This window comes from Ranitomeya variabilis, chromosome 5 (assembly GCF_051348905.1).
Source record: "Ranitomeya variabilis isolate aRanVar5 chromosome 5, aRanVar5.hap1, whole genome shotgun sequence".
Lineage (NCBI taxonomy): Eukaryota > Metazoa > Chordata > Amphibia > Anura > Dendrobatidae > Ranitomeya > Ranitomeya variabilis.
The window spans coordinates 631,424,424-631,449,352 of NC_135236.1; the positions used below are offsets into that span (position 1 = coordinate 631,424,424).

The window sequence follows — 24,929 nt, forward strand, 5'->3', positions numbered from 1 at the left end:
ACAAACAGCAGTCTCACGGGTGCTTGCGCCAAGTCGCGATACCACGGCCCCGTGTGGGGAGTTTTGCCATTTAGGGAGGTGTAAACATGTCGTATGCTGTACAATCAGCTGCAGCAAATTAGACATTAGAAAAGTAATTCACAGGCAAGAGCTTTTCATAGGAAAGCTAGGTGTCGGCCGGGCAAGGTGGGGCAAAAGATTTCGAAATCCAGTTGTGGTTCATTTTAATGAATGTTAGATCGTCAACATTTTGGGTAGCCAGACGAGTCCTTTTTTCGGTTAATATTGAACCTGCAGCACTGAATACTCTTTCTGATAGGACACTTGCTGCCGGGCAAGCAAGCTCCTGCAATGCATATTCTGCCAATTCTGGCCAGGTGTCTAATTTGGAGGCCCAGTAATCAAATGGGAATGACGGTTGAGGGAGAACATCGATAAGGGATGAAAAATAGTTAGTAACCATACTGGACAAATGTTGTCTCCTGTCACTTTCAATTGATGCAGCAGTACCTGTCCTGTCTGCGGTCATAGCAAAATCACTCCACAACCTGGTCAGAAAACCCCTCTGTCCAATGCCACTTCTGATGTGTGCACCCCTAACACTCCTAGTCTGCTGCCCCCTGGAGCTCGTGTGAGAACGATCACGTGCGCTGTGTGCTGGGAATGCCTGAAGCAAACGGTCAACAAGAGTTGATTGTTTGGTTGCTAATATTAGTTCCAAGTTCTCATGTGGCATAATATTTTGCAATTTGCCTTTATAGCGTGGATCAAGGAGGCAGGCCAACCAGTAATCGTCATCGTTCATCATTTTCGTAATGCGTGTGTCCCTTTTTAGGATACGTAAGGCATAATCCGCCATGTGGGCCAAAGTTCCAGTTGTCAAATCTCCGGTTGTGATTGGTTGAGGGGCAGTTGCAGGCAAATCTACGTCACTTGTGTCCCTCAAAAAACCAGAACCCGGCCGTGACACGCAACCAAATTCCTGTGCCCCCGGGAAAGGTTCGGCATTAAAAATATACTCATCCCCATCATCCTCCTCGTCCTCCACCTCCTCTTCGCCCGCTACCTCGTCCTGTACACTGCCCTGACCAGACAATGGCTGACTGTCATCAAGGCTTTCCTCTTCCTCTGGTGCAGACGCCTGCTCCTTTATGTGCGTCAAACTTTGCATCAGCAGACGCATTAGGGGGATGCTCATGCTTATTACGGCGTTGTCTGCACTAACCAGCCGTGTGCATTCCTCAAAGCACTGAAGGACTTGACACATGTCTTGTATCTTAGACCACTGCACACCTGACAACTCCATGTCTGCCATCCTACTGCCTGCCCGTGTATCCTCCCACAAATAAATAACAGCACGCCTCTGTTCGCACAGTCTCTGAAGCATGTGCAGTGTTGAGTTCCACCTTGTTGCAACGTCTATGATTAGGCGATGCTGGGGAAGGTTCAAAGACCGCTGATAGGTCTGCATACGGCTGGCGTGTACAGGCGAACGTCGGATATGTGAGCAAAGTGCACGCACTTTGAGGAGCAGGTCGGAGAACCCAGGATAAGTTTTCAATAAGCACTGCACCACCAGGTTTAAGGTGTGAGCCAGGCAAGGAATGTGTTTCAGTTGGGAAAGGGAGATGGCAGCCATGAAATTCCTTCCGTTATCACTCACTACCTTGCCTGCCTCAAGATCTACTGTGCCCAGCCACGACTGCGTTTCTTGTTGCAAGAACTCGGACAGAACTTCCGCGGTGTGTCTATTGTCGCCCAAGCACTTCATAGCCAATACAGCCTGCTGACGCTTGGCAGTAGCTGGCCCATAATGGGACAACTGGTGTGCAACAGTGTCATCTGCCGATGGAGTGGTTGGCAGACTGCGTTCTGTGGAAGAGCTGTAGCTTCTGCAGGAGGACGAGGAGGAGGAGGAGGAGGGGGTGCGAACGCCTACAGCCAACTGTTTCCTAGACCGTGGGCTAGGCACAACTGTCCCTAAATTGATGTCGCCTGTGGACCCTGCATCCACCACATTCACCCAGTGTGCCGTGATGGACACATAACGTCCCTGGCCATGCCTACTGGTCCATGCATCTGTAGTCAGGTGCACCTTTGTACTCACAGATTGCCTGAGTGCATGGACGATGCGCTGTTTAACATGCTGGTGCAGGGCTGGGATGGCTTTTCTGGAAAAAAAGTGTCGACTGGGTAGCTCGTATCGTGGTTCAGCGTACTCCATCAGGGCTTTGAAAGCTTCGCTTTCAACTAACCGGTAGGGCATCATCTCTAACGAGATTAGTCTAGCTATGTGGGCGTTAAAACCCTGTGTACGCGGATGCGAGGATAAGTACTTCCTTTTTCTAACCAGAGTCTCATGTAGGGTGAGCTGGACTGGAGAGCTGGAGATCGTGGAACTTTCGGGTGTGCCGGTGTACATGGCAGACTGAGAGACGGTTGGAGACGGTATTGTTTCCGCCGGTGCCCTAGATGCAATATTTCCTCCTACAAAACTGGTGATTCCCTGACCCTGACTGCTTTTGGCTGGCAAAGAAACCTGCACAGATACTGCCTGTGGTGCGGAAAATGGTGGCCTTACAGTGACGGAAGGGATGTTGCGTTGCTGACTAGCTTCATTGGCCGAGGGTGCTACAACCTTGAGGGACGTTTGGTAGTTAGTCCAGGCTTGAAAATGCATGGTGGTTAAGTGTCTATGCATGCAACTAGTATTTAGACTTTTCAGATTCTGACCTCTGCTTAAGCTAGTTGAACATTTTTGACAGATGACTTTGCGCTGATCAGTTGGATGTTGTTTAAAAAAATGCCAGACTGCACTCTTCCTAGACTCGGATCCCTTTTCAGGGATTGCAGACTGAGCTTTAACCGGATGGCAACGCTGTGCTCCAACAGGTTTTGGCTTTGACACGCGTTTTGGGCCAGATACGGGCCCGGCAGATGTAACCTGTTGCGATGTTGATGCCTGCTGCGGCCCCTCCTCCACCTCCGCTTCTGAACTACTGCCGCCTGCACCCTGTTCCCCCAATGGCTGCCAATCGGGGTCAATAACTGGGTCATCTATTACCTCCTCTTCGAGCTCGTGTGCAACTTCGTCTGTGTCACTGTGTCGGTCGGTGGTATAGCGTTCGTGGCGGGGCAACATAGTCTCATCAGGGTCTGATTGTGGATCTGTACCCTGAGAGGGCAATGTGGTGGTCTGAGTCAAAGGAGCAGCATAGTACTCTGGCTGTGGCTGTGCATCAGTGCACTCCATGTCAGAATATACTTGTAATGGGCATGGCCTGTTAAATGTTTCACTTTCTAAGCCAGGGACGGTATGTGTAAAGAGCTCCATGGAGTGACCCGTTGTGTCGCCTGCTGCATCCTTCTCTCTTGTTGTAGTTTTTGCTGAGGAGGACAAGGAAGCGACTTGTCCCTGACCGTGAACATCCACAAGCGACGCGCTGCTTTTACATTTACCAGTTTCGGAAGAGGAGGCAAAAGAGCTAGAGGCTGAGTCTGCAATGTAAGCCAAAACTTGCTGTTGCTGCTCCGCCTTTAAAAGCGGTTTTCCTACTCCCAGAAAAGAGAGCGTTCGAGGCCTTGTGTAGCCTGACGACGAAACTGGCTCCACAGCTCCAGACTTAGGTGGAATATTTTTATCCCCACGACCACCTGATGCTCCTCTACCACTACCATCATTACCAGCTGACAATGAACGCCCACGACGACCTCTTGCACCAGACTTCCTCATTGTTTTAAAATCTTAACCAAAGTAACTTTATTTGTTGCTGTCAAACAACTTACACGGTGAGCTATAACTTCAGTATGATTTCAATATCCCTTAACAGGTTGGTGAGACCACAAGGAAAATCAGGCACAATGTTACACACTCTGTTTTCTGTGGCACAAAATCACAGAGATGACACACACGCAGGACTGTCACTCAAGCACTAATGTCAATATTAATCTCCCACCTAATTTATTTTTTTTTTTTTCTCAGGGAGACTTTAGAAACCAAATAATATTAAAAAAAAAAAAAAAAAAGGCTTTCTATGGCCCACAATTAGAGAGAGAGAGGTGGCACACCCAGGAGTCAAGACTGGCACACAAGCTGAGAGGGCAATATTACTCTCCCACTGTTTTTTTATGTATTTTTTGTTTTTTCAGGGAGACTTTAGAAACCCAATAATATTTTTAAAAAAAAATAAATAGGCTTTCTATGGCCCACTGAATGAGAGGGAGAGAGGTGGCACACCCAGGAGTCAAGACTGGCACACAAGCTGAAAGGGCAATATTACTCTCCCACTGTTTTTTTAGGTTTTTTTTTTTTTTTCAGGGAGACTTTAGAAACCCAATAATATTTTAAAAAAAAAATAAATAGGCTTTCTATGGCCCACTGAATGAAAGGGAGAGAGGTGGCACACCCAGGAGTCAAGACTGGCACACAAGCTGAAAGGGCAATATTACTCTCCCACTGTTTTTTTATGTATTTTTTGTTTTTTCAGGGAGACTTTAGAAACCCAATAATATTTAAAAAAAAAAATAAATAGGCTTTCTATGGCCCACTGAATGAGAGGGAGAGAGGTGGCACACCCAGGAGTCAAGACTGGCACACAAGCTGAAAGGGCAATATTACTCTCCCACTGTTTTTTTAGGTTTTTTTTTTTTTGTCAGGGAGACTTTAGAAACCCAATAATATTTAAAAAAAAAAATAAATAGGCTTTCTATGGCCCACTGAATGAAAGGGAGAGAGGTGGCACACCCAGGAGTCAAGACTGGCACACAAGCTGAAAGGGCAATATTACTCTCCCACTGTTTTTTTATGTATTTTTTGTTTTTTCAGGGAGACTTTAGAAACCCAATAATATTTTTTAAAAAAAATAAATAGGCTTTCTATGGCCCGCTGAATGAGAGGGAGAGAGGTGGCACACCCAGGAGTCAAGACTGGCACACAAGCTGAAAGGGCAATATTATTCTCCCACTGTTTTTTTAGGTTTTTTTTTTTTTTTCAGGGAGAATTAGAAACCAAATAATATTAAAAAAAAAAAATAAATAGGCTTTCTATGGCCCACTGAATGAGAGGGAGAGAGGTGGCACACCCAGGAGTCAAGACTGGCACACAAGCTGAAAGGGCAATATTACTCTCCCACTGTTTTTTTAGGTTTTTTTTTTTTTTTCAGGGAGACTTTAGAAACCAAATAATATTAAAAAAAAAAAAAAAAAAAAAAAAAAATAGGCTTGCTATAGCCCACTGAATGAGAGATAGCACACACAGCAGTGGCACACAAGCCCTGACTGAGGCCAATATTTTTCTCCCACTGATTGATGTAGTGTTTTTGTGTTGAGGTAGAATTTAGAACACAAATCACGGAAAAAATAAATAGGCTTTCTATGGCCCACTGAATGAAAGGGAGAGAGGTGGCACACCCAGGAGTCAAGACTGGCACACAAGCTGAAAGGGCAATATTACTCTCCCACTGTTTTTTTATGTATTTTTTGTTTTTTCAGGGAGACTTTAGAAACCCAATAATATTTTTTTAAAAAAATAAATAGGCTTTCTATGGCCCACTGAATGAGAGGGAGAGAGGTGGCACACCCAGGAGTCAAGACTGGCACACAAGCTGAAAGGGCAATATTACTCTCCCACTGTTTTTTTAGGTTTTTTTTTTTTTTTCAGGGAGACTTTAGAAACCAAATAATATTAAAAAAAAAAAAAAAAAAAAAAAAAAATAGGCTTGCTATAGCCCACTGAATGAGAGATAGCACACACAGCAGTGGCACACAAGCCCTGACTGAGGCCAATATTTTTCTCCCACTGATTGATGTAGTGTTTTTGTGTTGAGGTAGAATTTAGAACACAAATCACGGAAAAAATAAATAGGCTTTCTATGGCCCACTGAATGAAAGGGAGAGAGGTGGCACACCCAGGAGTCAAGACTGGCACACAAGCTGAAAGGGCAATATTACTCTCCCACTGTTTTTTTATGTATTTTTTGTTTTTTCAGGGAGACTTTAGAAACCCAATAATATTTTTTTAAAAAAATAAATAGGCTTTCTATGGCCCACTGAATGAGAGGGAGAGAGGTGGCACACCCAGGAGTCAAGACTGGCACACAAGCTGAAAGGGCAATATTACTCTCCCACTGTTTTTTTAGGTTTTTTTTTTTTTTCAGGGAGACTTTAGAAACCAAATAATATTAAAAAAAAAAAAAAAAAATAGGCTTGCTATAGCCCACTGAATGAGAGATAGCACACACAGCAGTGGCACACAAGCCCTGACTGAGGCCAATATTTTTCTCCCACTGATTGATGTAGTGTTTTTGTGTTGAGGTAGATTTTAGAACACAAATCACGGAAAAAATAAATAGGCTTTCTATGGCCCACTCAGTGAGAGATGGCACACACAGGGATGGCACTGTAGCAGAAATGCCAATCTTAATCTCCCACAAAAAAAAAAAAAAAAAAAAAAAAAAAAAAACTGTCCTACAATTACTATCTCCCTGCAGTAATGTAAGCCAGGTATGGCAGGCAGCAATAGGAGTGGACTGATGCACAAATTAAATAAAAAGTGTGGACAAACAAAAAAGATAGCTGTGCAGAAAGGAAGGAACAAGAGGATATGTGCTTTGAAAAAAGCAGTTGGTTTCCACAGTGGCGTACACACAGCAATACAGCTATCACGGAGCCTTCTAGGGCAGCCCAATGAGCTACAGCGCTGAGGGGAAAAAAAAAAAAAAATAGCTTCCACAGTCCCTGCACACCGAAGGTGGTGTTGGACAGTGGAAATCGCTGCAGCACAAGCGGTTTGGTGGTTAGTGGACCCTGCCTAACGCTCTCCCTGCTTCTGACGAAGCGGCAGCAACCTCTCCCTAAGCTCAGATCAGCAGCAGTAAGATGGCGGTCGGCGGGAACGCCCCTTTATAGCCCCTGTGACGCCGCAGACAGCAAGCCAATCACTGCAATGCCCTTCTCTAAGATGGTGGGGACCAGGATCTATGTCATCACGCTGCCCACACTCTGCGTTCACCTTCATTGGCTGAGAAATGGCGCTTTTCGCGTCATTGAAACGCGACTTTGGCGCGAAAGTCGCGTACCGCATGGCCGACAAGCACAGGGGTCGGATCGGGTTTCATGAGACGCCGACTTAGCCAAAAGTCGGCGACTTTTGAAAATGATCGACCCGTTTCGCTCAACCCTAGTATCGGGCTCAGCGTCTCTGCAGGGTACAATATCCCCTGTACAGCTGCCTGTAGTATCGGTCACAGCCTGGGACGTGTCAGCTGGGAGGACAGGACCCGGTGTTATCAGCGGGGTAGTATAGCTGCCCCTATCGGAATACCAGCGATTGCCGCTACAACAGAGGGGCCGGTAATAATCTGACGGACAAAGAACAGAGATTGAGCGGGAAATTCAAAATCACCAACGGATCTGTAATCAGCCAATGAGGGAGAGACATCCGCAGTCGCCGACCAATACCAGATGCAGGAGTATCCGCCTCTATGTAACTCCTTAGTGGCCGTGTGTGCGCTGATCCCCACTACACACTTGCTTTACAGAAGCGGCGACTTCCCCCACCCGAGACCCGGCAGCGTCACATCAGGCTCCTGGCCGAACGTAGGAGACTAGTCTTAGTCGGGCTGTGATAGGATCAGCGCGGACACCACGGGAAGAGCAGATTGAGGGTCGCTCGCAGAACTCAGCGTCAGAAGAATAATCTGCAGATGGCTGAAAATGAGCCCTTATTGGGGGAGGACTTTGTGCAGTGATTGGGACGGATAATGACTATTTCCCCATAAATCCAGGAAGCGGCTAGTCAGCTGTGCCAGGACTGTAAACCCTGTAGCTCGGAAGGCTGTGCACTCAGTGAGATGTCTCGGTAGTAGCCGCACCCAGTGTTCTATGAAGAGCCGGCTTCCCTCAGCTTTGTCCCCTGTATAAACTGTACTTATCCCTCTTGTGTGTGATCTCAGTAACATGACGCCGGATCATTCACATCACGCCATGAATCTCTGCTCTGTGGTGACCGCAGTACAGTGGAGCACGGAACGTGTATAGATACTTCTATATACCGCCTGGCGCTGTGTTAGCGGTAGTTAGTGATGTGACGTTCATGAACGAGCCGGCTCTTCACTGTGAACGATATGAGCCGGCACCTATCAGTGAGCCGCTTGTAATCTAGTGGCTCTCTGCTCTCCTCCCTTCATTGTGCTGCTGCCATCAGCCTGGTGGTGGAGGGGAGGAGCCAGGAGAGACTGTGTGCTGGAGGGGGAGAGAGGAAAGCTGCTGCTGAAAGTACTCAAATCCAAAAATAAGTCTAGAATTGCCATGAAAAACACGCAACAAGACTCAAACCACAATGTTCAATAATATTAAATGCAGTAATGTTTATTAATAATTACAAAAAAACAATTTTTACCAGCAAAAAACCTCCAAATGTAAATGGAGCGTATATATCCACATAACATCAATAAAAAAAAACAACTGAGGAATCAATAGCAAAAAATGCCTATACAAAAGGACCTGTCTTTTAATGAGCTGCAACCTGTCAGAAAATGTGACCGTGGTGCACAGAGCTCAATGAGCATCGGTGGTGGAATAAATAGAGCTTTAATTAGTTAATTACTGCCACACAGCATGTATATTAGCGCTCACTACCTCTATCAAATTGTACCGATAAAGATTACAATTACAGAGTGGACAGGGCAAGCTAAGGATAAACTCACATGAGGTATGATGTCCGTGTCTCCGTTCCTATACCCCGTTGCACATTTTTTGCATTTGTTTGATGTTCTTATAATGAAAAATAATATAAACAATGTTAATCTGTTAATGTTAACTAAAAGGTTTTGTGTCATTATTTTGGTGAGATTACTGAAGAGCAGATTCAAGAGCCGAAAGAGCCGATTCCCAAAAAAAACCCCGAAGTCCCATCACTAGTTATCGGACACTAGTGTGAACCCTTCCCTAGATCAGCGGTGCGGCTCTTCGGAGGAGGATCTGGGTGGCTCTTAGAAGAGCCTTTGGGTGTGTGGACAGGGGAGATCGGCAGCAGCGCTCACTTGCTCTTGCTCGCCTTGCTGCTCTCGGTCTTCTTGGGCAGCAGCACGGCCTGGATGTTGGGCAGGACGCCCCCCTGGGCGATGGTCACCCCACCCAGCAGCCTGTTCAGCTCCTCGTCATTGCGCACCGCCAGCTGCAGGTGTCGGGGGATGATGCGGGTCTTCTTGTTGTCCCGGGCAGCATTGCCTGCCAATTCCAGGATCTCAGCGGCCAGATACTCCAGCACAGCGGCCAGATAGACCGGAGCGCCGGCGCCCACCCTCTCGGCGTAGTTGCCCTTGCGGAGAAGCCTGTGCACACGGCCGACTGGGAACTGCAGTCCTGCCCGGGATGAGCGGGTCTTGGCCTTAGCGCGGACCTTTCCTCCTTGTTTGCCGCGTCCAGACATGGTAACAATAACGTCAGAGAATTGTGTGGAGACAAGACCGTGTTCGCTGCTTTCTATAGGCTGATGCCCCGCCTTCCTACCCTGTCATTGGACGGATCTGAATCTGCCAATAGCGAAGAGAATTGAGGAGCTACCAATGAGCTACAGGGGGCGGAGCTAATAACAGTTCATTTCATGTAAATCTCTATGTTCCCCTACATAGCGCTGTACATGCCCGGATTGTGTTGTGTACCCCTGTAATGCGTTATTCCCCACGTACCTTCCATATAGAACTCCATGTAGTGATGCATCCTACAAAATAGAGCTTTGATCACACAGCTCTGCCGGACAATAGGTGATGGCTCTAACAAGAGCCTTTGTGATAATACAACAACCCATCTGCACGTGCAGGAGGCTCCTCACTCACGTAATATCCTATACTGACTCCCCGCTGTAACTGCTCCGATCCAACCAGACTCAGACAAGCCTCATATATTTCATAGGAGCCTGGTGTGAGCGCTGCGGCCTGGGGTGGGGGAAGTGTAGCGGGAATCTGCACAAACACGGGCACTAAGGTGTTAAATGGAGGAGGAAACACTTATTGGGTATTGATTGGCGCTTTGGGCCGATGATTCTCTGTCATTTGCAGTTGAAGGATCGGTTATTCGCCATTATTCTCCCGCTCAATCGCTGCTAGATTGATGTCGGATTATTACCTGCCTCTGTTCCCCCAGATTGGAAGCAGGCTAATCACCAATGCCCAGGGTCGTCAGCTCACCGCACTACTACTCTCACTATCTCTTGCCGGCTCAGCAGTACTATCCTCTCAGCAATCCCCCACACCCGGGCTGCTGATGGATAAAGCCGGTCACATCCCTGCACACAGCCGGACATTGGCTCCTCAGGAGGTGGTAGCTTCTTTGTGGCCCGGGTATTACTGAGGTATTGTACCATCATGTTCTATCACAGACCTCTTGCCTGTAGCTGTGATCTCTACCTAGATTGCAGGAATAAACTAGTAAAGTAGATGAATCAGTCTGCCCCGAAATGTCGCTTCTAGGACGTTTCCCTGTCAGTATATCGCCCACAATACTGATTGTGATAAAGTGCCGGAAAATGTAATGCAGCCGTCTCCGGGTCAGACACACGGGACACATCTCCCCATCTCCGGCAGTAACAACCACTGACAGCACGGAGGCCACTGGTCCCCGGGGAGACTTCATCCTCTTAGGAGCCTCCTGATGCTTCCTTCACTGTTGAATCTACACATGCAGATCATTGCGGAAGATGCCTACACTGCGCTGACAGTGACGCCCGACATCCATTATCCATTACTCGGAGAACCCAGCGCCAAAATAAGAGGCAGGACTTATTCAAATCTTTGAAAATGGGCTGTTTGCCCACTTTGATGCCAGTGCTGATGCCTAAAACCCATTTGGGCCAGGCTAACAGGACCTTTGTTAGATGCAGGGCATCACTATCTATGGATTCTAAGTGTGAGATCAGCGGCCCAAAGTCATATAACCCCTTAAAAACATCAGCTACTTATTCAAATATGTGACAATCAGCTGTTTGCCCACTTTGATGCCAGTTCTGGCGGCCAGAACCCATTTGGGCCAGGCTGGAGGTGCCTGGTTTTGATGTGGGGCTCCCTGTTCCATATGTCTGCAGTGTGACATCAGTGGCCTAAAAGTCATTTAACCCTTTCTTCAACGCTCTTTGGTGCCCATATATGTGCTAGTTTTATTGGGGGGGGGTTTGTAGCTGTTTTTAAGTGTATTCAAATCAGCGAACCTCCGTGCATTGCATGTTATTCTTGTGACGCTTATTTGTTTTTATTAAACCGATAACAGAAAATAAAAAAAATTGCCGAATAAGACACCAACTTCAGATCCGAATAAGGAATAAGAAAACAACTTCAGCCTTGTCCCCGACATCCATTACTCGGAGAACCCAGCGCCAACATAAGAGGCAGTCTGTTAGAAGTTCCTTATTATTGTAGGACTTCCCACAGACACAGCAGGACATGTTGGTCATGAATAGTGAGGGGCGAGCAGTCCTTACTAATATCCGGGGCAGTGGGTCCTCTGATGCCAATGATCCTGTCAGTAATGAGTGGATGGAGAGGGGCTCATCACCTGTCAGTGCCTTGATGCCGAAGACGTGCTAAGTGATCTCGTTATCTGCCACACCATGAATTGCTAAGAACGAGCAGCTTCTCACCAAATCAGCGGTGCCAACTCCAAAAGCTAAAGAGGAGGGAGCAGCACAAATAGAGGTGGAGCAGTCAGGGCCCCAGTGTGTGTCGGAAGTAAGACAAGTCTCAGGCTGTGACCGATAATCCAGGCAGCGGCATAGGGGGATCTCTCACCTGCATATACACAGCCTGATCCAGTCCTCCATCACAGGATTTTAGGTTTACAATTGAAAGCGCCCCAACTCCTCACTCACGGCTCTTCCTACAGCTGCAGGGGATCAGGTCTTGATATTCCCGGCATTAGTGACATTGCGATAACTGGAGTCCTCATTACTAGCGGCAGAGTTATGGCAGCACAGTCCGAGCACTTGTATTTCTCCAGTCAATACTTCCTCCCAGCACATCATGGATGACATTGCTGTGGTTGGGCCCTGGTGACAGTTACATTGCCAGTGTCAGGCACCTTACCGCTGTCCATATGCTTCCGCTGCTTCCTCTCTTTTCTGCAATACATGATGGGACACTTCCTATCACAGACCTCCTGCCTGTAGCTGTAGAACTGATCCGGAAATGAGGAGACAGGGTGAGATCTGCAGGAATACGCAACATCGGTCTTTCCTGTAACGTCTCTGGCCAGTATGTCGTCCTCCACGATACTGATTGTCTCCAGGTCAGACACGGGCACATCACAGCATTAGGATAACGCGGATTCATTCTCTATAGCCATGAACGAGAACCGAAGCGGATGTTGCGCCCCCAACCTGGAAAATCTGCAGACTCCTGTTATGGGAAGTAAGCGACCAATGCTCGATCTACACAACCAGATTTCCCGATATCGGTCCGTCCCGTGACCACGTGTTATATGGAGACAAAGAACAGCACAAGGCATCAGCCACTGAGCGGGAGCTGCGAACGTGTTACCAGTGGCAACATTAGCTCCTCCCTCCCGCTCCTGATTGGCCGATTACAGAACGGTTAGGGGGTTTGAATTTCCCGCTGCTTCTAAATGTAATGACGTCAATTCTTCCTCTATAAAGAGAAGAATCCAGAAAGTCTCTATATCAACTCCACCGACCACAAATGTCTCCTGTTATCTAAGAAACAAGAGAATCATTAACAAAACTGAATTATCTGACTAGAAGCGACTGCACAGAGCAACTTACAGAGAAATAACCACAGTATTACTAATACTGACAAGGTTTTCTCTCTCCCAGTTAATCACTTCTATTACTTCACCTGCTGTTTCCCGTCACTAGACGCAGAGCCCCGGGCGGTGCGATCAGACACCTCGGGGAGACAGGACACATCAGCAGTCACAGCTCTCATGTAGGCGGTGTGGTGGCTCTTAGAAGAGCCTTTGGGGTGATGGCGGAGCAGGGGGAGGAGCAGATCACTTGGCGCTGGTGTACTTGGTGACGGCCTTGGTGCCCTCGGACACGGCGTGCTTGGCCAGCTCTCCGGGCAGCAGCAGGCGCACGGCGGTCTGGATCTCCCGGGAGGTGATGGTGGAGCGCTTGTTGTAGTGAGCCAGGCGGGAGGCTTCCCCTGCGATGCGCTCGAAGATGTCGTTGACGAAGGAGTTCATGATGCCCATGGCCTTGGAGGAAATGCCGGTGTCGGGGTGGACCTGCTTCAGGACCTTGTACACGTAGATGGCGTAGCTCTCCTTCCTGCTCTTCCTCCGCTTCTTGCCGTCCTTCTTCTGGGTCTTGGTCACGGCTTTCTTGGAGCCCTTCTTGGGGGCTGGAGCAGACTTGGGATCAGCCATAATGAACGCAAATAGTTCTTGTCACAAGTGAGAGTAAAAAATGATCCTGACTCTCCCAGAGCAGCGGAATTTATAGCCGGCCCATGCAAATGAGCACTGATGTCAGACCGCTGTGCTATTGGGTGACAAAATCAGGTGATCAACATCAGAAGCTCCGCCCTCTGCAGTTCATTGGTTATTCCATAAATAAATCTCCCCTCCATGGGCCGCGCCCCCAGACTGTGATGTAAATCCCCATATACTGTTGCGTACCCCCGTATACTGCGGTGTTTGTCCATATAGCAAGGTATACCCTCATAAAGTGCTGTATAAACTCCAGATGGTCCTTTATATCCTCAAATAGTGCTGTATACCTTACACGTAATGTTGTGTATATAGCACTGTAAACCCTCCGTCCATATGTGCTATATACTCCTCTTATAGAGCTACAAACACCATGTTGTACTACATACCCTCAATAGAGCGCTGGAAACCCCCATGTATCGGTTTTACCCATGCATAGTGATGTATACCCCCCTATAGTGCTGCATTCTTTATATAGGAGCTTTTACCTTGGTCGGTCGTGACTTTATTACTACCCCCCTGAAGAAGCCAGGGCGAAACGTACCTTGGGGTGAGGAGGATCTCTGTGGCAGTTTTTGGCATCCACGTTGACATTGTCATCCTTGCGCAGCGTCCTGACAGGTACTATAATGGTGATTTTGTGCTATTGAGCAGGGACTGTGTGGCATTATCGCTGTGGTTGATGGTTTGTCTAGGCTCATTGGAGTTCATGAGATATTTAGATTCACAGCCTTCACCTGTACTGTTGATAATGGTATGCTGGTCTTGAATGACATATGCCAGCGTGGGATTTTCCAGCTCCAGGCTCTTCTTTTATAGGTGAAATTGTTCTATATGTTACCCCATATAATGGATATATACTATATTACGGGGTTCCTATTTATTGCTATGGTGGAGCTGTATACTTACCATCTTTGGTTAAGCATATTGCCATACCGTCTGGAGCCCCTTCTGTTGAATGTCTTTATGATTGTTTTTTGTCGATTATCTTTTAAAAAATATTGATGATTTTAATTATATGGTTCGCTACTGTTTGACTACGTATTAGTAGGTCTTTTTTGTGAGTATGTATTATTGAAGTGCCAGTGTGGTGATATACAGGGACTCATTTGGTTGCCTTTATTGCTATCGGGTCGGTGCGATCCTCTCACTGATATTCTCACTGTCGCAAGTGATCGGAGGAAGCCACCTATTGCGAGGAGCAGTGATCGGATCTCGGCCTCTCCCCTGTGCTCCTCACCCGGATCTCTCTCTCAGCTGACCAGATTGTCTATTCAGAGCCCAGGACTGATCGCTGCGACATTTCCCCAACTAGAAACAACTGGTGAGAACCGTCAGTAACAATGTCCGAAGCAACAAATCACCTGCGAGGAGAATGCGGCCACCGATCAGTCAGTGTACCGGCTCCCCGCTATGTCCAGCGCCGCTATTCAGGGACAGACCCCACTGTCCTCTCCTACAGACCCTGATTTCTTATTTATAAAGGACCTTCCTGGCAGAGGAAGGGGCAGCAGAGCATAAGGAAGATGTCGCCGATGACAGTGGTTGCCATGGCAGTCGGAGGTCTAGGACACTACCCGTGTCCCCACTATGTATTTGCTTGTTTTTTATTTCTCTACTTGATGAAAAATGCAGTAATTGTAAAAAAATGGAATCATAACTCCATATATAAAAGTACTATCACATACACACTGCAATTTATCGACAGGCAGAGCCAGGACAATACACGGATAGGGCGCGGACAGAACACGGCCTCTGGTGTCATTTGTTGCCTTTGCTCAGTGGCTCAAGTAATAAAACCCACAGCACACGGAAAAGCGCAGCATAACGGGGTACACATCACTATATAGGGGGCATACGGCACAGTGCTTGTATCAATCTCCCCACTGACAAAGCCGCCCACCCCGTCATTACATGAGCTGCTCCTCCGCTGCCTCCTGCGGATCCGTGTCCTCTCAGAGCGCTGGGTCCTTGCGCCTCTTCCACATTCTTCTGCTAAGCGGCGGACATGAGCTGTTAACTCTCTCGTTGCTCACTGACTTTTCCAGCCGTTCCTCCTTGTGATCGGAGCTCTCTGCGTTTTGTCGCCGACTTTCCGCTGATGTTCCACCATTTTCTCCTTCAGAGCTGCTGTTGAATGTTCAGGAGACGGTTGGTTACAGCTCATTGTGCTGTATCGGAGCCTTCAAACATCAGCGAACACTAAAAGGGTCATCCTGAAGTGCTCCGGTGACTCCCGGCGAGTTTTAGGGCGGATTTCTAGAATAATGATATGACGTTCCCACACGTCGCGCTGTTGTGTCTTCTCACAAAGCTGTGTCAGATCGAGCGATCTGCTAGTGTTCAGTGATCAACGACCGATTTCCACCCAACAGGGGTCTGAATCCCCGGAGCAGTATCCGTTCTCTAATATAACACAAGCTCCGGATATATTTAGTATACATATATATGTGGGTTATAAAAAACAAAATCAGACAACAGATCATAATAGAGACGGGTATAACGAGCAGTTGACGGCAGCGGTCTGTGGAGGAAAGAGTTAATTAAAAATAATATCCGAAAGAGATCAAGCTGAAAATGCAGCAGAGCAATGAAAGCGTAACAGCCCATCTGCCTCCAACAGCAGAACACAGGAATCAGGCGGCACTAGGACCCAGTGCGTGAGGGATGTGGCGGACAATCATCCATCAGTAGTTACACCAGTATACCCCGATATAGCGCTGCATACCGTCAGTGAATATCCTCCATAGCGCCGAATACACTTCGGACTTACATAGTAAACGTGACAGAACCAGTGACCGAGAGCAGATTGAGGCTTCCGCATGTTCTGCTGCAAATCTACAGTCCGATCACATTAATGCTTCTATTCCAGGAGCAGGTATTGTAGTCTTTCATGCAAAATGTGGGCGGCTCTGATAAGAGCCTTTGGGGAGTTGGGATAAAGAAGAGAACACAATTAGCCTCCGAAGCCGTAGAGAGTGCGGCAGAATAGATTCACATAAGGCGCCATCACCGATCTGGGGGACAAATGAGGTAAAGAAACTAAGCACAGAGATCTCCGATCAGAACAAGCTGCAAGGCTGGAGAGGCGGCACTAGGACCCAGCGCGTGCGGCAGCTGATTGGGATCGGTTATGATGATCCCTCGGAGCGCGAGCAGCGAATGAGCGGGGAATTGAAATCCACCAACGGATGGGTAAATGACCACGAAACATCAGCATAAAGAACCGAGCTCAGGAACCGACCAATCACCAATTATTTTTACTTTATTAACTCCTTAGTGACCGTGCTCCTGCAGATCCCCTCATTTACGTCTGCCCTGTACAGAAACCGCGCCTCCACCACCACAGACCCGGGCTGGGCACTGTACACACTTTGCCCCTTCCTTATAAAACGTCAGGTATGTAATAGCTGTCGCACGTTTAAGAACTGGGTGAGAATAGAGAATGCGCTAAGCGATCACGGGAATATCGTTAATCACCTACAATATGGGACACAGCAACCACCGTCTATTACCTATGGCCGCGATCCGTATACGGAGAATACGTGCAGAAACCGGACCGTTCAGGACTCAGCTCGTTTGTGGAAGGATTTGGTGGCTCCGAAAAGAGCCTTTGTGTTGTGGTAGGTGATGGGGTGCATCTAAGCTCTCTCCCCCCGGATCCGTCGGGCCATGTACAGGGGCCCACCGGGGAATTCCCCTGTTACCCTATGGGCCAGTCTGAGCCTGGGTAGAGCTGCCCCCACCGGTATACACAGCGATCGCCGCTACAGCAGAGGGGCCGGTAATACCAGATACAGGAATATCCGCCTCCATTTAACTCCTTAGTGGCCGTGTGTGTGCTGATCCCCACTACACACTTGCTTTACAGAAGCGGCGACTTCCCCCTCCCGAGACCCGGCAGCGTCACATCAGGCTCCTGGCAGAACGTAGGAGACTTGTTTTAGTCGGGCTGTGATAGGATCAGCGCGGACACCACGGGGAATCTGCATAGGATAATAAGCGGGTGAGTGAAGAGCCTCCTCCTGTGTACATGGAGCGGAGGAGCAGCTCTGGCAGGGATTAACCCCTCCCCCGCCAGCCTGTAATTGCAGATTGAGGGTCACTCTCAGAACTCAGCGTCAGAAGAATAATCTGCAGATGGCTGGAAATGAGCCCTTATTGGGGGAGGACTTTGTGCAGAGACTGGGACAGATAATGGCTATTTCCCCATAGATCCAGGAAGCGGCTAGTCAGCTGTGCCAGGACTGTAAACCCTGCAGCTCGGAAGGCTGTGAATTCAATGAGATGTCTCGGTAGTAGCCGCACCCAGTGTTCTATGAAGAGCCGGCTTCCCTCAGGAGCTTTGTCCCCTGTATAAACTGTACTTATCCCTCTTGTGTGTACTTGTCCCCCCTCAGAGGTGTATGATCAGGGCCTTCACACTGTCACTTCGGAGCGGCATGATCAGTGCGGCCACCTTGTCCCATCAGAGCTGTATGACCAAAGCCAACACATTGGCCCTGTAGAGCTCTATCATCAATATCACCACCTTTTCCCCCAGAGCTGTACGATCAGAGACACCACCTTATCCCCGCAGAGCTGTAAAATCAGTGCCACCACCTTTTCCCTTCAGAGCTATATGATCAGTGCTGCCACCCTGTCCACGCAGAGATATATTATCACTATAACCAACTTGTCCCAGCAGATTAGTATTATCAGTGTAACCACCTTGTACACGCAGAGCTGTATGATCAGTTCTACCAACTTACCCCCGCAGAGCTGTAAAATCAGTGCCACCACCTTGACCCTACAGAGCTGCATGCTTACTGCCACCACCTTGTCTAGGCAGGTGATGAAACTATTGATGGCAATATCACCACCGCAGCGGTATTTATAGCCGCACATGCGCAGCGCTGTCTGCTCCTCTCCTACTGGGTATAGAGACATTTGTCAGCTGCGCCTTATTGGTGTTTCCACAAGTCTGCTCTCCATTGGCGGCTTCAGATCCATCCAATGAGAAGGTAGGAGGGCGGGGCAGCAGCTGATAAAATGCGTATGAGGAGACAGAACCGGCATCACTCGAGAACTCTGTTCTTTTTGAGCGTTTCGCTACTTGTAGAAGATCACAGCCATGTCTGGACGTGGCAAACAAGGAGGAAAGGTCCGCGCTAAGGCCAAGACCCGCTCATCCCGGGCAGGACTGCAGTTCCCAGTCGGCCGTGTGCACAGGCTTCTCCGCAAGGGCAACTACGCCGAGAGGGTGGGCGCCGGCGCTCCGGTCTATCTGGCCGCTGTGCTGGAGTATCTGACCGCTGAGATCCTGGAATTGGCCGGCAATGCTGCCCGGGACAACAAGAAGACCCGCATCATCCCCCGACACCTGCAGCTGGCGGTGCGCAATGACGAGGAGCTGAACAGGCTGCTGGGTGGGGTGACCATCGCCCAGGGGGGCGTCCTGCCCAACATACAGGCCGTGCTGCTGCCCAAGAAGACCGAGAGCAGCAAGGCGAGCAAGAGCAAGTGAGCGCTGCTGCCGATCTCCCCTGTCCACACACCCAAAGGCTCTTCTAAGAGCCACCCACATTCTCCTCCGAAGAGCCGCACCGCTGATCTAGGGACGTTCACACTAGTGTCTGCTTACACAGCGCCAGGCGGTATATAGAGGTAACTACACGATCTGTGCTCCTGTACTGCGGTCACCACAGAGCAGAGATTCGTGGCGTGAAGTGAATGATCCGGCTTCCATGTTACTGAGATCACACACACGAGGGATAAGTGCAGTTTATACAGGGGACAAAGCTCCTGAGGGAAGCCGGCTCTTCATAGAACACTGGGTGCGGCTACTACCGAGACATCTCACTGAATGCACAGCCTTCCAAGCTGCAGGGTTTACAGTCCTGGGCCAGCTGACTAGCCGCTTCCTGGATCTATGGGGAAATAGCCATTATATGTCCCAATCACTGCACAAAGTCCTCCCCCAATAAGGGCTCATTTCCAGCCATCTGCAGATTATTCTTCTGATGCTGAGTTCTAGGAGCGACCCTCAATCTGCAATTACAGGCTGGCGGGGGAGGGGTTAATCCCTGCCAGAGCTTCTCCTCCGCTCCATCTACACAGGAGGAGGCTCCTCACTCACCCGATTATTATCCTATGCAGATTCCCTGTGGTGTCCGCGCTGATCCTATCACAGCCCGACTAAGACAAGTCTCCTACGTTCTGCCAGGAGCCTGATGTGACGCTGCCGGGTCTCGGGTGGGGGAAGTTGCCGTTTCTGTAAAGCAAGTGTGTAGTGGGGATCAGCGCACACACGGCCACTAAGGAGTTAAATGGTGGCGGATATTCCTGTATCTGGTATTGGTCTGCGCCTGCGGATGTCTCTCCCTCATTGGCTGATTACAGATCCGTTGGTGGTTTTGAATTTCCCTCTCAATCTCTGTTCTTTGTCCGTCAGATTATTACCTGCCCCTCTGCTGTAGCGGCGATCGCTGTGTATACTGGTGGGGGCAGCTCTACTACCCCGCTGATAACACCGGGTCCTGTCCTCCCAGCTGTCTGCCCCCAAACACTTGGATCGGTCGTCATTATTATTCTGGTGAGGTTATAATAATCTTCAGAGGCGCCATCCATCCCAACCATTAGTGTCCAGGACGTGGTCATCACATAGGAGTCTACGTACCCGGTACACAGGGCGTCCCTCTATCCAGCTGCCTCATACGGCCACATTCCCTGTGAATATTCGCTGCCCCCTAAAATCCACACGAATCTGATCAGTTTAATATGTAGCAGAATCAGAACATTCATCTCACGGCAGGACTTGGATTTCTGCTTTGTAGTTAGTAACCACATCACACCAGGGTATGTACTGTGGGGTCTCTGGGGGGCACAGTGCAGATATACCCCCCAGAGATCTGTTTACTTTGTTAGAGATCAATGAGAAGAGACCGCATCACCCGAAGTCCGCGGTGCCGGCTCCAGTATGGAAAGAGGGGAAGGAAAATAAGAGGGGAGAGTATAAAAGACACGTCCCAGGCTGTAGCCGATACTACAGGCATCATCTGTACAGGGGATATTGTACCCTGCAGAGACGCTGAGCCCGATACTAATCAGCCCCCAATAAGAGCAGGATCTTAGGTTTCTAGGCAACATCTTAACATAGATTTTGAAAACGTCTGGACTTTCCCCCTTATTAGAGCTATAGTGGGATCTGATTGGGAAAACCAGGTTAGAATGTTTAGGACAAGATAGTGATAAAAAAAAAAAAAAAAAAAAAAACCCTAGTCCCAGAGTCTGGATAATGCGGCTCCCCTACTTTGACCGGGAACCCACAGCTTTGCTATCCAGTGAATATTGCTTCCTTATCTGGAAACCATAGAAACATTTGAGGCAATCTAGAACAAGCCATCATTGCATTTCACAGATTAGGATAGTAGTATTATCTTTCTGAAAAAGGCCCGGGGATCATGGACTCGGTTTCATAAATAAGTGATGTAAAACTAATCAGCGTTATTCAACTGCAGTGATTTCCACCTTGTGTCTAATCTGGAGACTATCGGCTCCATTTATGTCAGAACATTGTATATAGGATATACTGGCCAGAGCCTCCTCATATAGGTGACATATTGGGCAGATCCCACAATAACTCCCCGATCTTCTCCCCAGCAGCTTATTCTAGAATTCTCCTTAACGACCAGTTTTACAGCTACAGGTGGATTGCGATAGAAATTGTGCGATCATGAAGGAGATTGCTGAGCGCAGGACTCCGGGCCGCACATAATACTCTGATGTCAGGATCCTACAGATCGGTCATCGGCGGCCGCCAGAATGTCTCCTGATAAGCGGGATCTACCTGTAGATTGTAGAGAAGGAAGACTCCAGGGAAGAGCAGACAATGGATGTTGGGGGTAAAGAAAATATCGACCATGATATTGCGGCGCCAAGCGGCACAGGAAGGTGCTCCGTGATAACATCCAGGGCATCACCAAGCCTGCCATCCGCCGTCTCGCCCGCAGAGGAGGCGTCAAGCGCATCTCCGGCCTCATCTATGAAGAGACTCGGGGAGTCCTGAAAGTCTTCCTGGAGAACGTGATCCGTGACGCCGTCACCTACACCGAGCACGCCAAGAGGAAGACCGTCACCGCTATGGACGTGGTGTACGCGCTGAAGCGCCAGGGCCGCACTCTCTACGGCTTCGGAGGTTAAGTGTGTTCTCTTCTTTATCCCGACACCCCAAAGGCTCTTATCAGAGCCGCCCACATTTTCCATGAAAGACTACAATACCTGCTCCTGGAATAGAAGCATTAATGTGATCGGACTGTAGATTTGCAGCAGAACATGCGGAAGCCTCAATCTGCTCTCGGTCATTGGTTCTGTCACGTTTACTATGTAAGTCCGAAGTGTATTCGGCGCTATGGAGGATATTCACTGACGGTATGCAGCGCTATATCGGGGTATACTGGTGTAACTACTGATGGATGATTGTCCGCCGCATCCCTCACGCACTGGGTCCTAGTGCCGCCTGATTCCTGTGTTCTGCTGTTGGAGGCAGGCTGTTGACGCTTTCATTGCTCTGCTGCATTTTCAGCTTGATCTCTTCCTTTCTGATAGTTTTAATTAACTCTTTCCTCCACAGACCGCTGCCGTCAGTCACTGCTCGTTATACCCGTCTCTATTTTATGAAGATTTGTTGTCCGATTTTGTTTTTATAACCCACATATATATGTATACTAAATATATCCGGAGCTTGTGTTATATTATAGAGAGCGGATACTGCTCCGGGGAATCAGACCCCTGTTGGGGTGGAAATCGGTCGTTGATCACTGAACACTAGCAGATCGCTCGATCTGACACCGCTTTGTGAGAAGACAAAACAGCGCGACGTGTGGGAACGTCATATCAATAATCTAGAAATCCGCCCTAAAACTCGCCGGGAGTCACCGGAACACTTCAGGATGACCCTTTTAGTGTTCGCTGATGTTTGAAGGCTCCGATACAGCACAATGAACTGTAACCAACCGTCTCCTGAACATCCGACAGGAGCTCTGAAGGAGAAAATGGTTGAACATCAGAGGAAAATCGGCGACAAAACGCAGAGAGCCTCCGATCACAAGGATGAACGGCTGGAAAAGTCAGTGAGCAACGAAAGAGTTAACAGCTCATGTCCGCCGCTTACCAGAAGAACAATAATGTGGAAGCGGCGCAAGGACCCAGCGCTCTGAGAGGACACGGATCCGCGGGGGAGCAGCTCATTTAATGACGGGTGGGCGGCTCTGAGAAGAGGCTTTGTCGGTCATACAAGCACTGTGCCTTAAGCCCCCTATATAGTGATAATGTGTACCCCATTATGGTGCGCTTTTTCCTGTGCTGTGGGTTTCATTAGTTGAGCCTCTGAGCAAAGGCAAAATATGACACCAGAGGCCGTGTTCTGTCCGCGCCCTATCCGTGTTTTGTCCTGGGTCTGCCTGTCGATAAATTGCAGTGTATGTGATAGTACTTTTATATATGGAATTATGTTTCCATTTTTTTACAATTACTGCATTTTTCATCAAGTAGAGAAAAAAAAAATGAATTCCACTGATATAAAAAAAACAAGCAAATACAGTGAGGACACGAGGAGTTTCCTAGACCCCCGACTGCCATGGCAACCACTGTCATCGGCGACATCTTCCTTATGCTCTGCTGCCCCCTCCTCTGCCAGGAAGGTCCTTTATAAATAAGAAATCAGGGTCTGGAGAGGACAGAGGGGTCTGAAAAAGGAGGTCGTAGAGTAGGACAGAGGCTTTTTTGGGAAGAAAGGGATGGAGAATCTAGGGGAGTAAAATAGCTGTGACTGCAGAACAGGTGGTCTGGAGAATGAAGGAAACGGACTATGTCTTTATTTACCATATTTCTATAGGATTAGTAATGGATACTTATGTATCCATTACTTCTTCCTCTGTAAAGAGAAGGATCCGGAAAAGTCTGTAATCTCCACCGACCACAAAGGTCTCAGGTTATGAACACACCGGACAGATCACAGGATTTGGATAATGCAAATTAAGTCTCTGTATCCATGAAAGGAAACAGAAGCATGGCTGAGCCCCAGGTCTTGTATCACAGAATTCCGATACTGCTCCCCTAATCAGGAAATATACAGGCTCCTGTATGGGCCAGAAACAACCAATAATCGCTCAACACAAGCAGATTTCCCAATATCGATCGGTCCGTCCTGGGACCACGCGTTATGTGAAGACAAAGAACAGAAAAAGCCACTGAGCGGGAACTGCCAACTTGTAACCAACATTAGCCCCTCCCCTGCCTCTGCTGATTGGCTGAGCACAGAACTGTTAGGGAGTTTGAATTTCCCGCTCGTCGTCGTCTCCGCAGCTTCTAAATGTCATTATGTAACTTCTTCCTCTGTAAAGAGAAGGATCCGGAATAGTCTGTAATCTCCACCGAGCACAAAGGTCTCAGGTTATTTGGAGAATCATGAATTAAACCCAATCATGTTTTACCAGATGACTGAGACCCCAAAATATCAGATCTGGGGAGCAAAGGGTTAAATAACAGACACTGATCACAGCAACTGGCTCAGAGCTGTAGAGGAGCTCAGCCCCGGATCTCACCATCACCCTCCTCAGCATTTAGCCTTCACCTCTATTGCGCCACCTGCTATTTATCCCGTCGTTAGGCGTAGAGACACCGCGGGAAGACTGGAGAGGACACAGATGCATGGACGACGCCCGGTGTCGGGTCGGACGATCCGCTCTTGTATGGTGATCCCCCACTGGAGTCCCTGATTAGTGGCGCAGTATCCGCAGAAGCGGCGCTGGACTGATCGGTTGCCGCATCCTCCTCGCAGGTGATTTGTTGCTTCGGAAATTCCCGCTCAGTTACTTACGGTTCTCACCCGTTATTTCTAGTTGGGGAAATGTCGCAGCGATCAGTCCTGGGCTCTGAACAGAAAATCTGGTCAGCTGAGAGAGAGATCCGGGTGAGGAGCACAGGGGAGAGGCCGAGATCCGATCACTGCTCCTCTGCTTCTTGCAATAGGTGGCGTCCTCTGATCACTTGTGACAGTGAGAACATCAGTGAGAGAATCGCACCGACCTGATAGCAATAAAGGCAACCAAATGAGTCCCTGTATATCACCACACTGGCACTTCAATAATACATACTCACAAAAAAGACCTACAGAATCGAACTATATAATTAAAATCATTAATTAAATGATAAATAATGAATTAAAATCATCAATATTTATTAAATATTTTTTTAAAGATAATCGACAAAAAACATAATTATAAGGACATTCAACAGAAGGGGCTCCAGACAGTATGGCAATATGCTTAATCAAAGATGGTAAGTATACAGCTCCACCATAGCAATAAATAGGAACCCCGTAATATAGTATATATCCATTCTATGGGGTAACATATAGAACAATTACACCTATAAAAGAATAGCCTGGAGCTGGAAAATCCCACGCTGGCATATGTAATTCAAGACCAGCATACCATTATCACCAGTACAGG

The 24,929-nt window shown here is 48.3% G+C and overlaps 4 protein-coding genes across 4 annotated transcripts in view; 1 reads left to right on the forward strand and 3 right to left on the reverse strand.

Annotated features, from left to right (window-relative positions):
• LOC143773936 (histone H1.01-like) overlaps positions 1 to 24,929 on the reverse strand; it is a 213,435-nt gene that overhangs the window by 147,949 nt on the left and 40,557 nt on the right. The window lies entirely within an intron of this gene.
• Positions 9,038 to 9,430, reverse strand: LOC143775131 (histone H2A type 1-like). Its single transcript, XM_077262975.1, has one exon. It carries the CDS (start codon positions 9,428 to 9,430, stop codon positions 9,038 to 9,040), a length of 393 nt encoding a protein of 130 aa, XP_077119090.1.
• On the reverse strand, positions 12,943 to 13,437 carry LOC143773923 (histone H2B 1.1-like). The gene has a single exon (XM_077261225.1). The coding sequence runs from the start codon at positions 13,372 to 13,374 to the stop codon at positions 12,997 to 12,999; it is 378 nt and encodes a 125-aa protein (XP_077117340.1). The 5' UTR covers positions 13,375 to 13,437; the 3' UTR covers positions 12,943 to 12,996.
• Positions 18,519 to 19,096, forward strand: LOC143773925 (histone H2A type 1). Its single transcript, XM_077261226.1, has one exon. It carries the CDS (start codon positions 18,551 to 18,553, stop codon positions 18,941 to 18,943), a length of 393 nt encoding a protein of 130 aa, XP_077117341.1. The 5' UTR covers positions 18,519 to 18,550; the 3' UTR covers positions 18,944 to 19,096.

Bases quoted from the DNA above. Each gene is read 5' to 3' on its own strand.
- LOC143775131 (XM_077262975.1), bottom strand. From the start codon at position 9,430: ATGTCTGGACGCGGCAAACAAGGAGGAAAGGTCCGCGCTAAGGCCAAG.
- LOC143773923 (XM_077261225.1), bottom strand. From the start codon at position 13,374: ATGGCTGATCCCAAGTCTGCTCCAGCCCCCAAGAAGGGCTCCAAGAAA.
- LOC143773925 (XM_077261226.1), top strand. From the start codon at position 18,551: ATGTCTGGACGTGGCAAACAAGGAGGAAAGGTCCGCGCTAAGGCCAAG.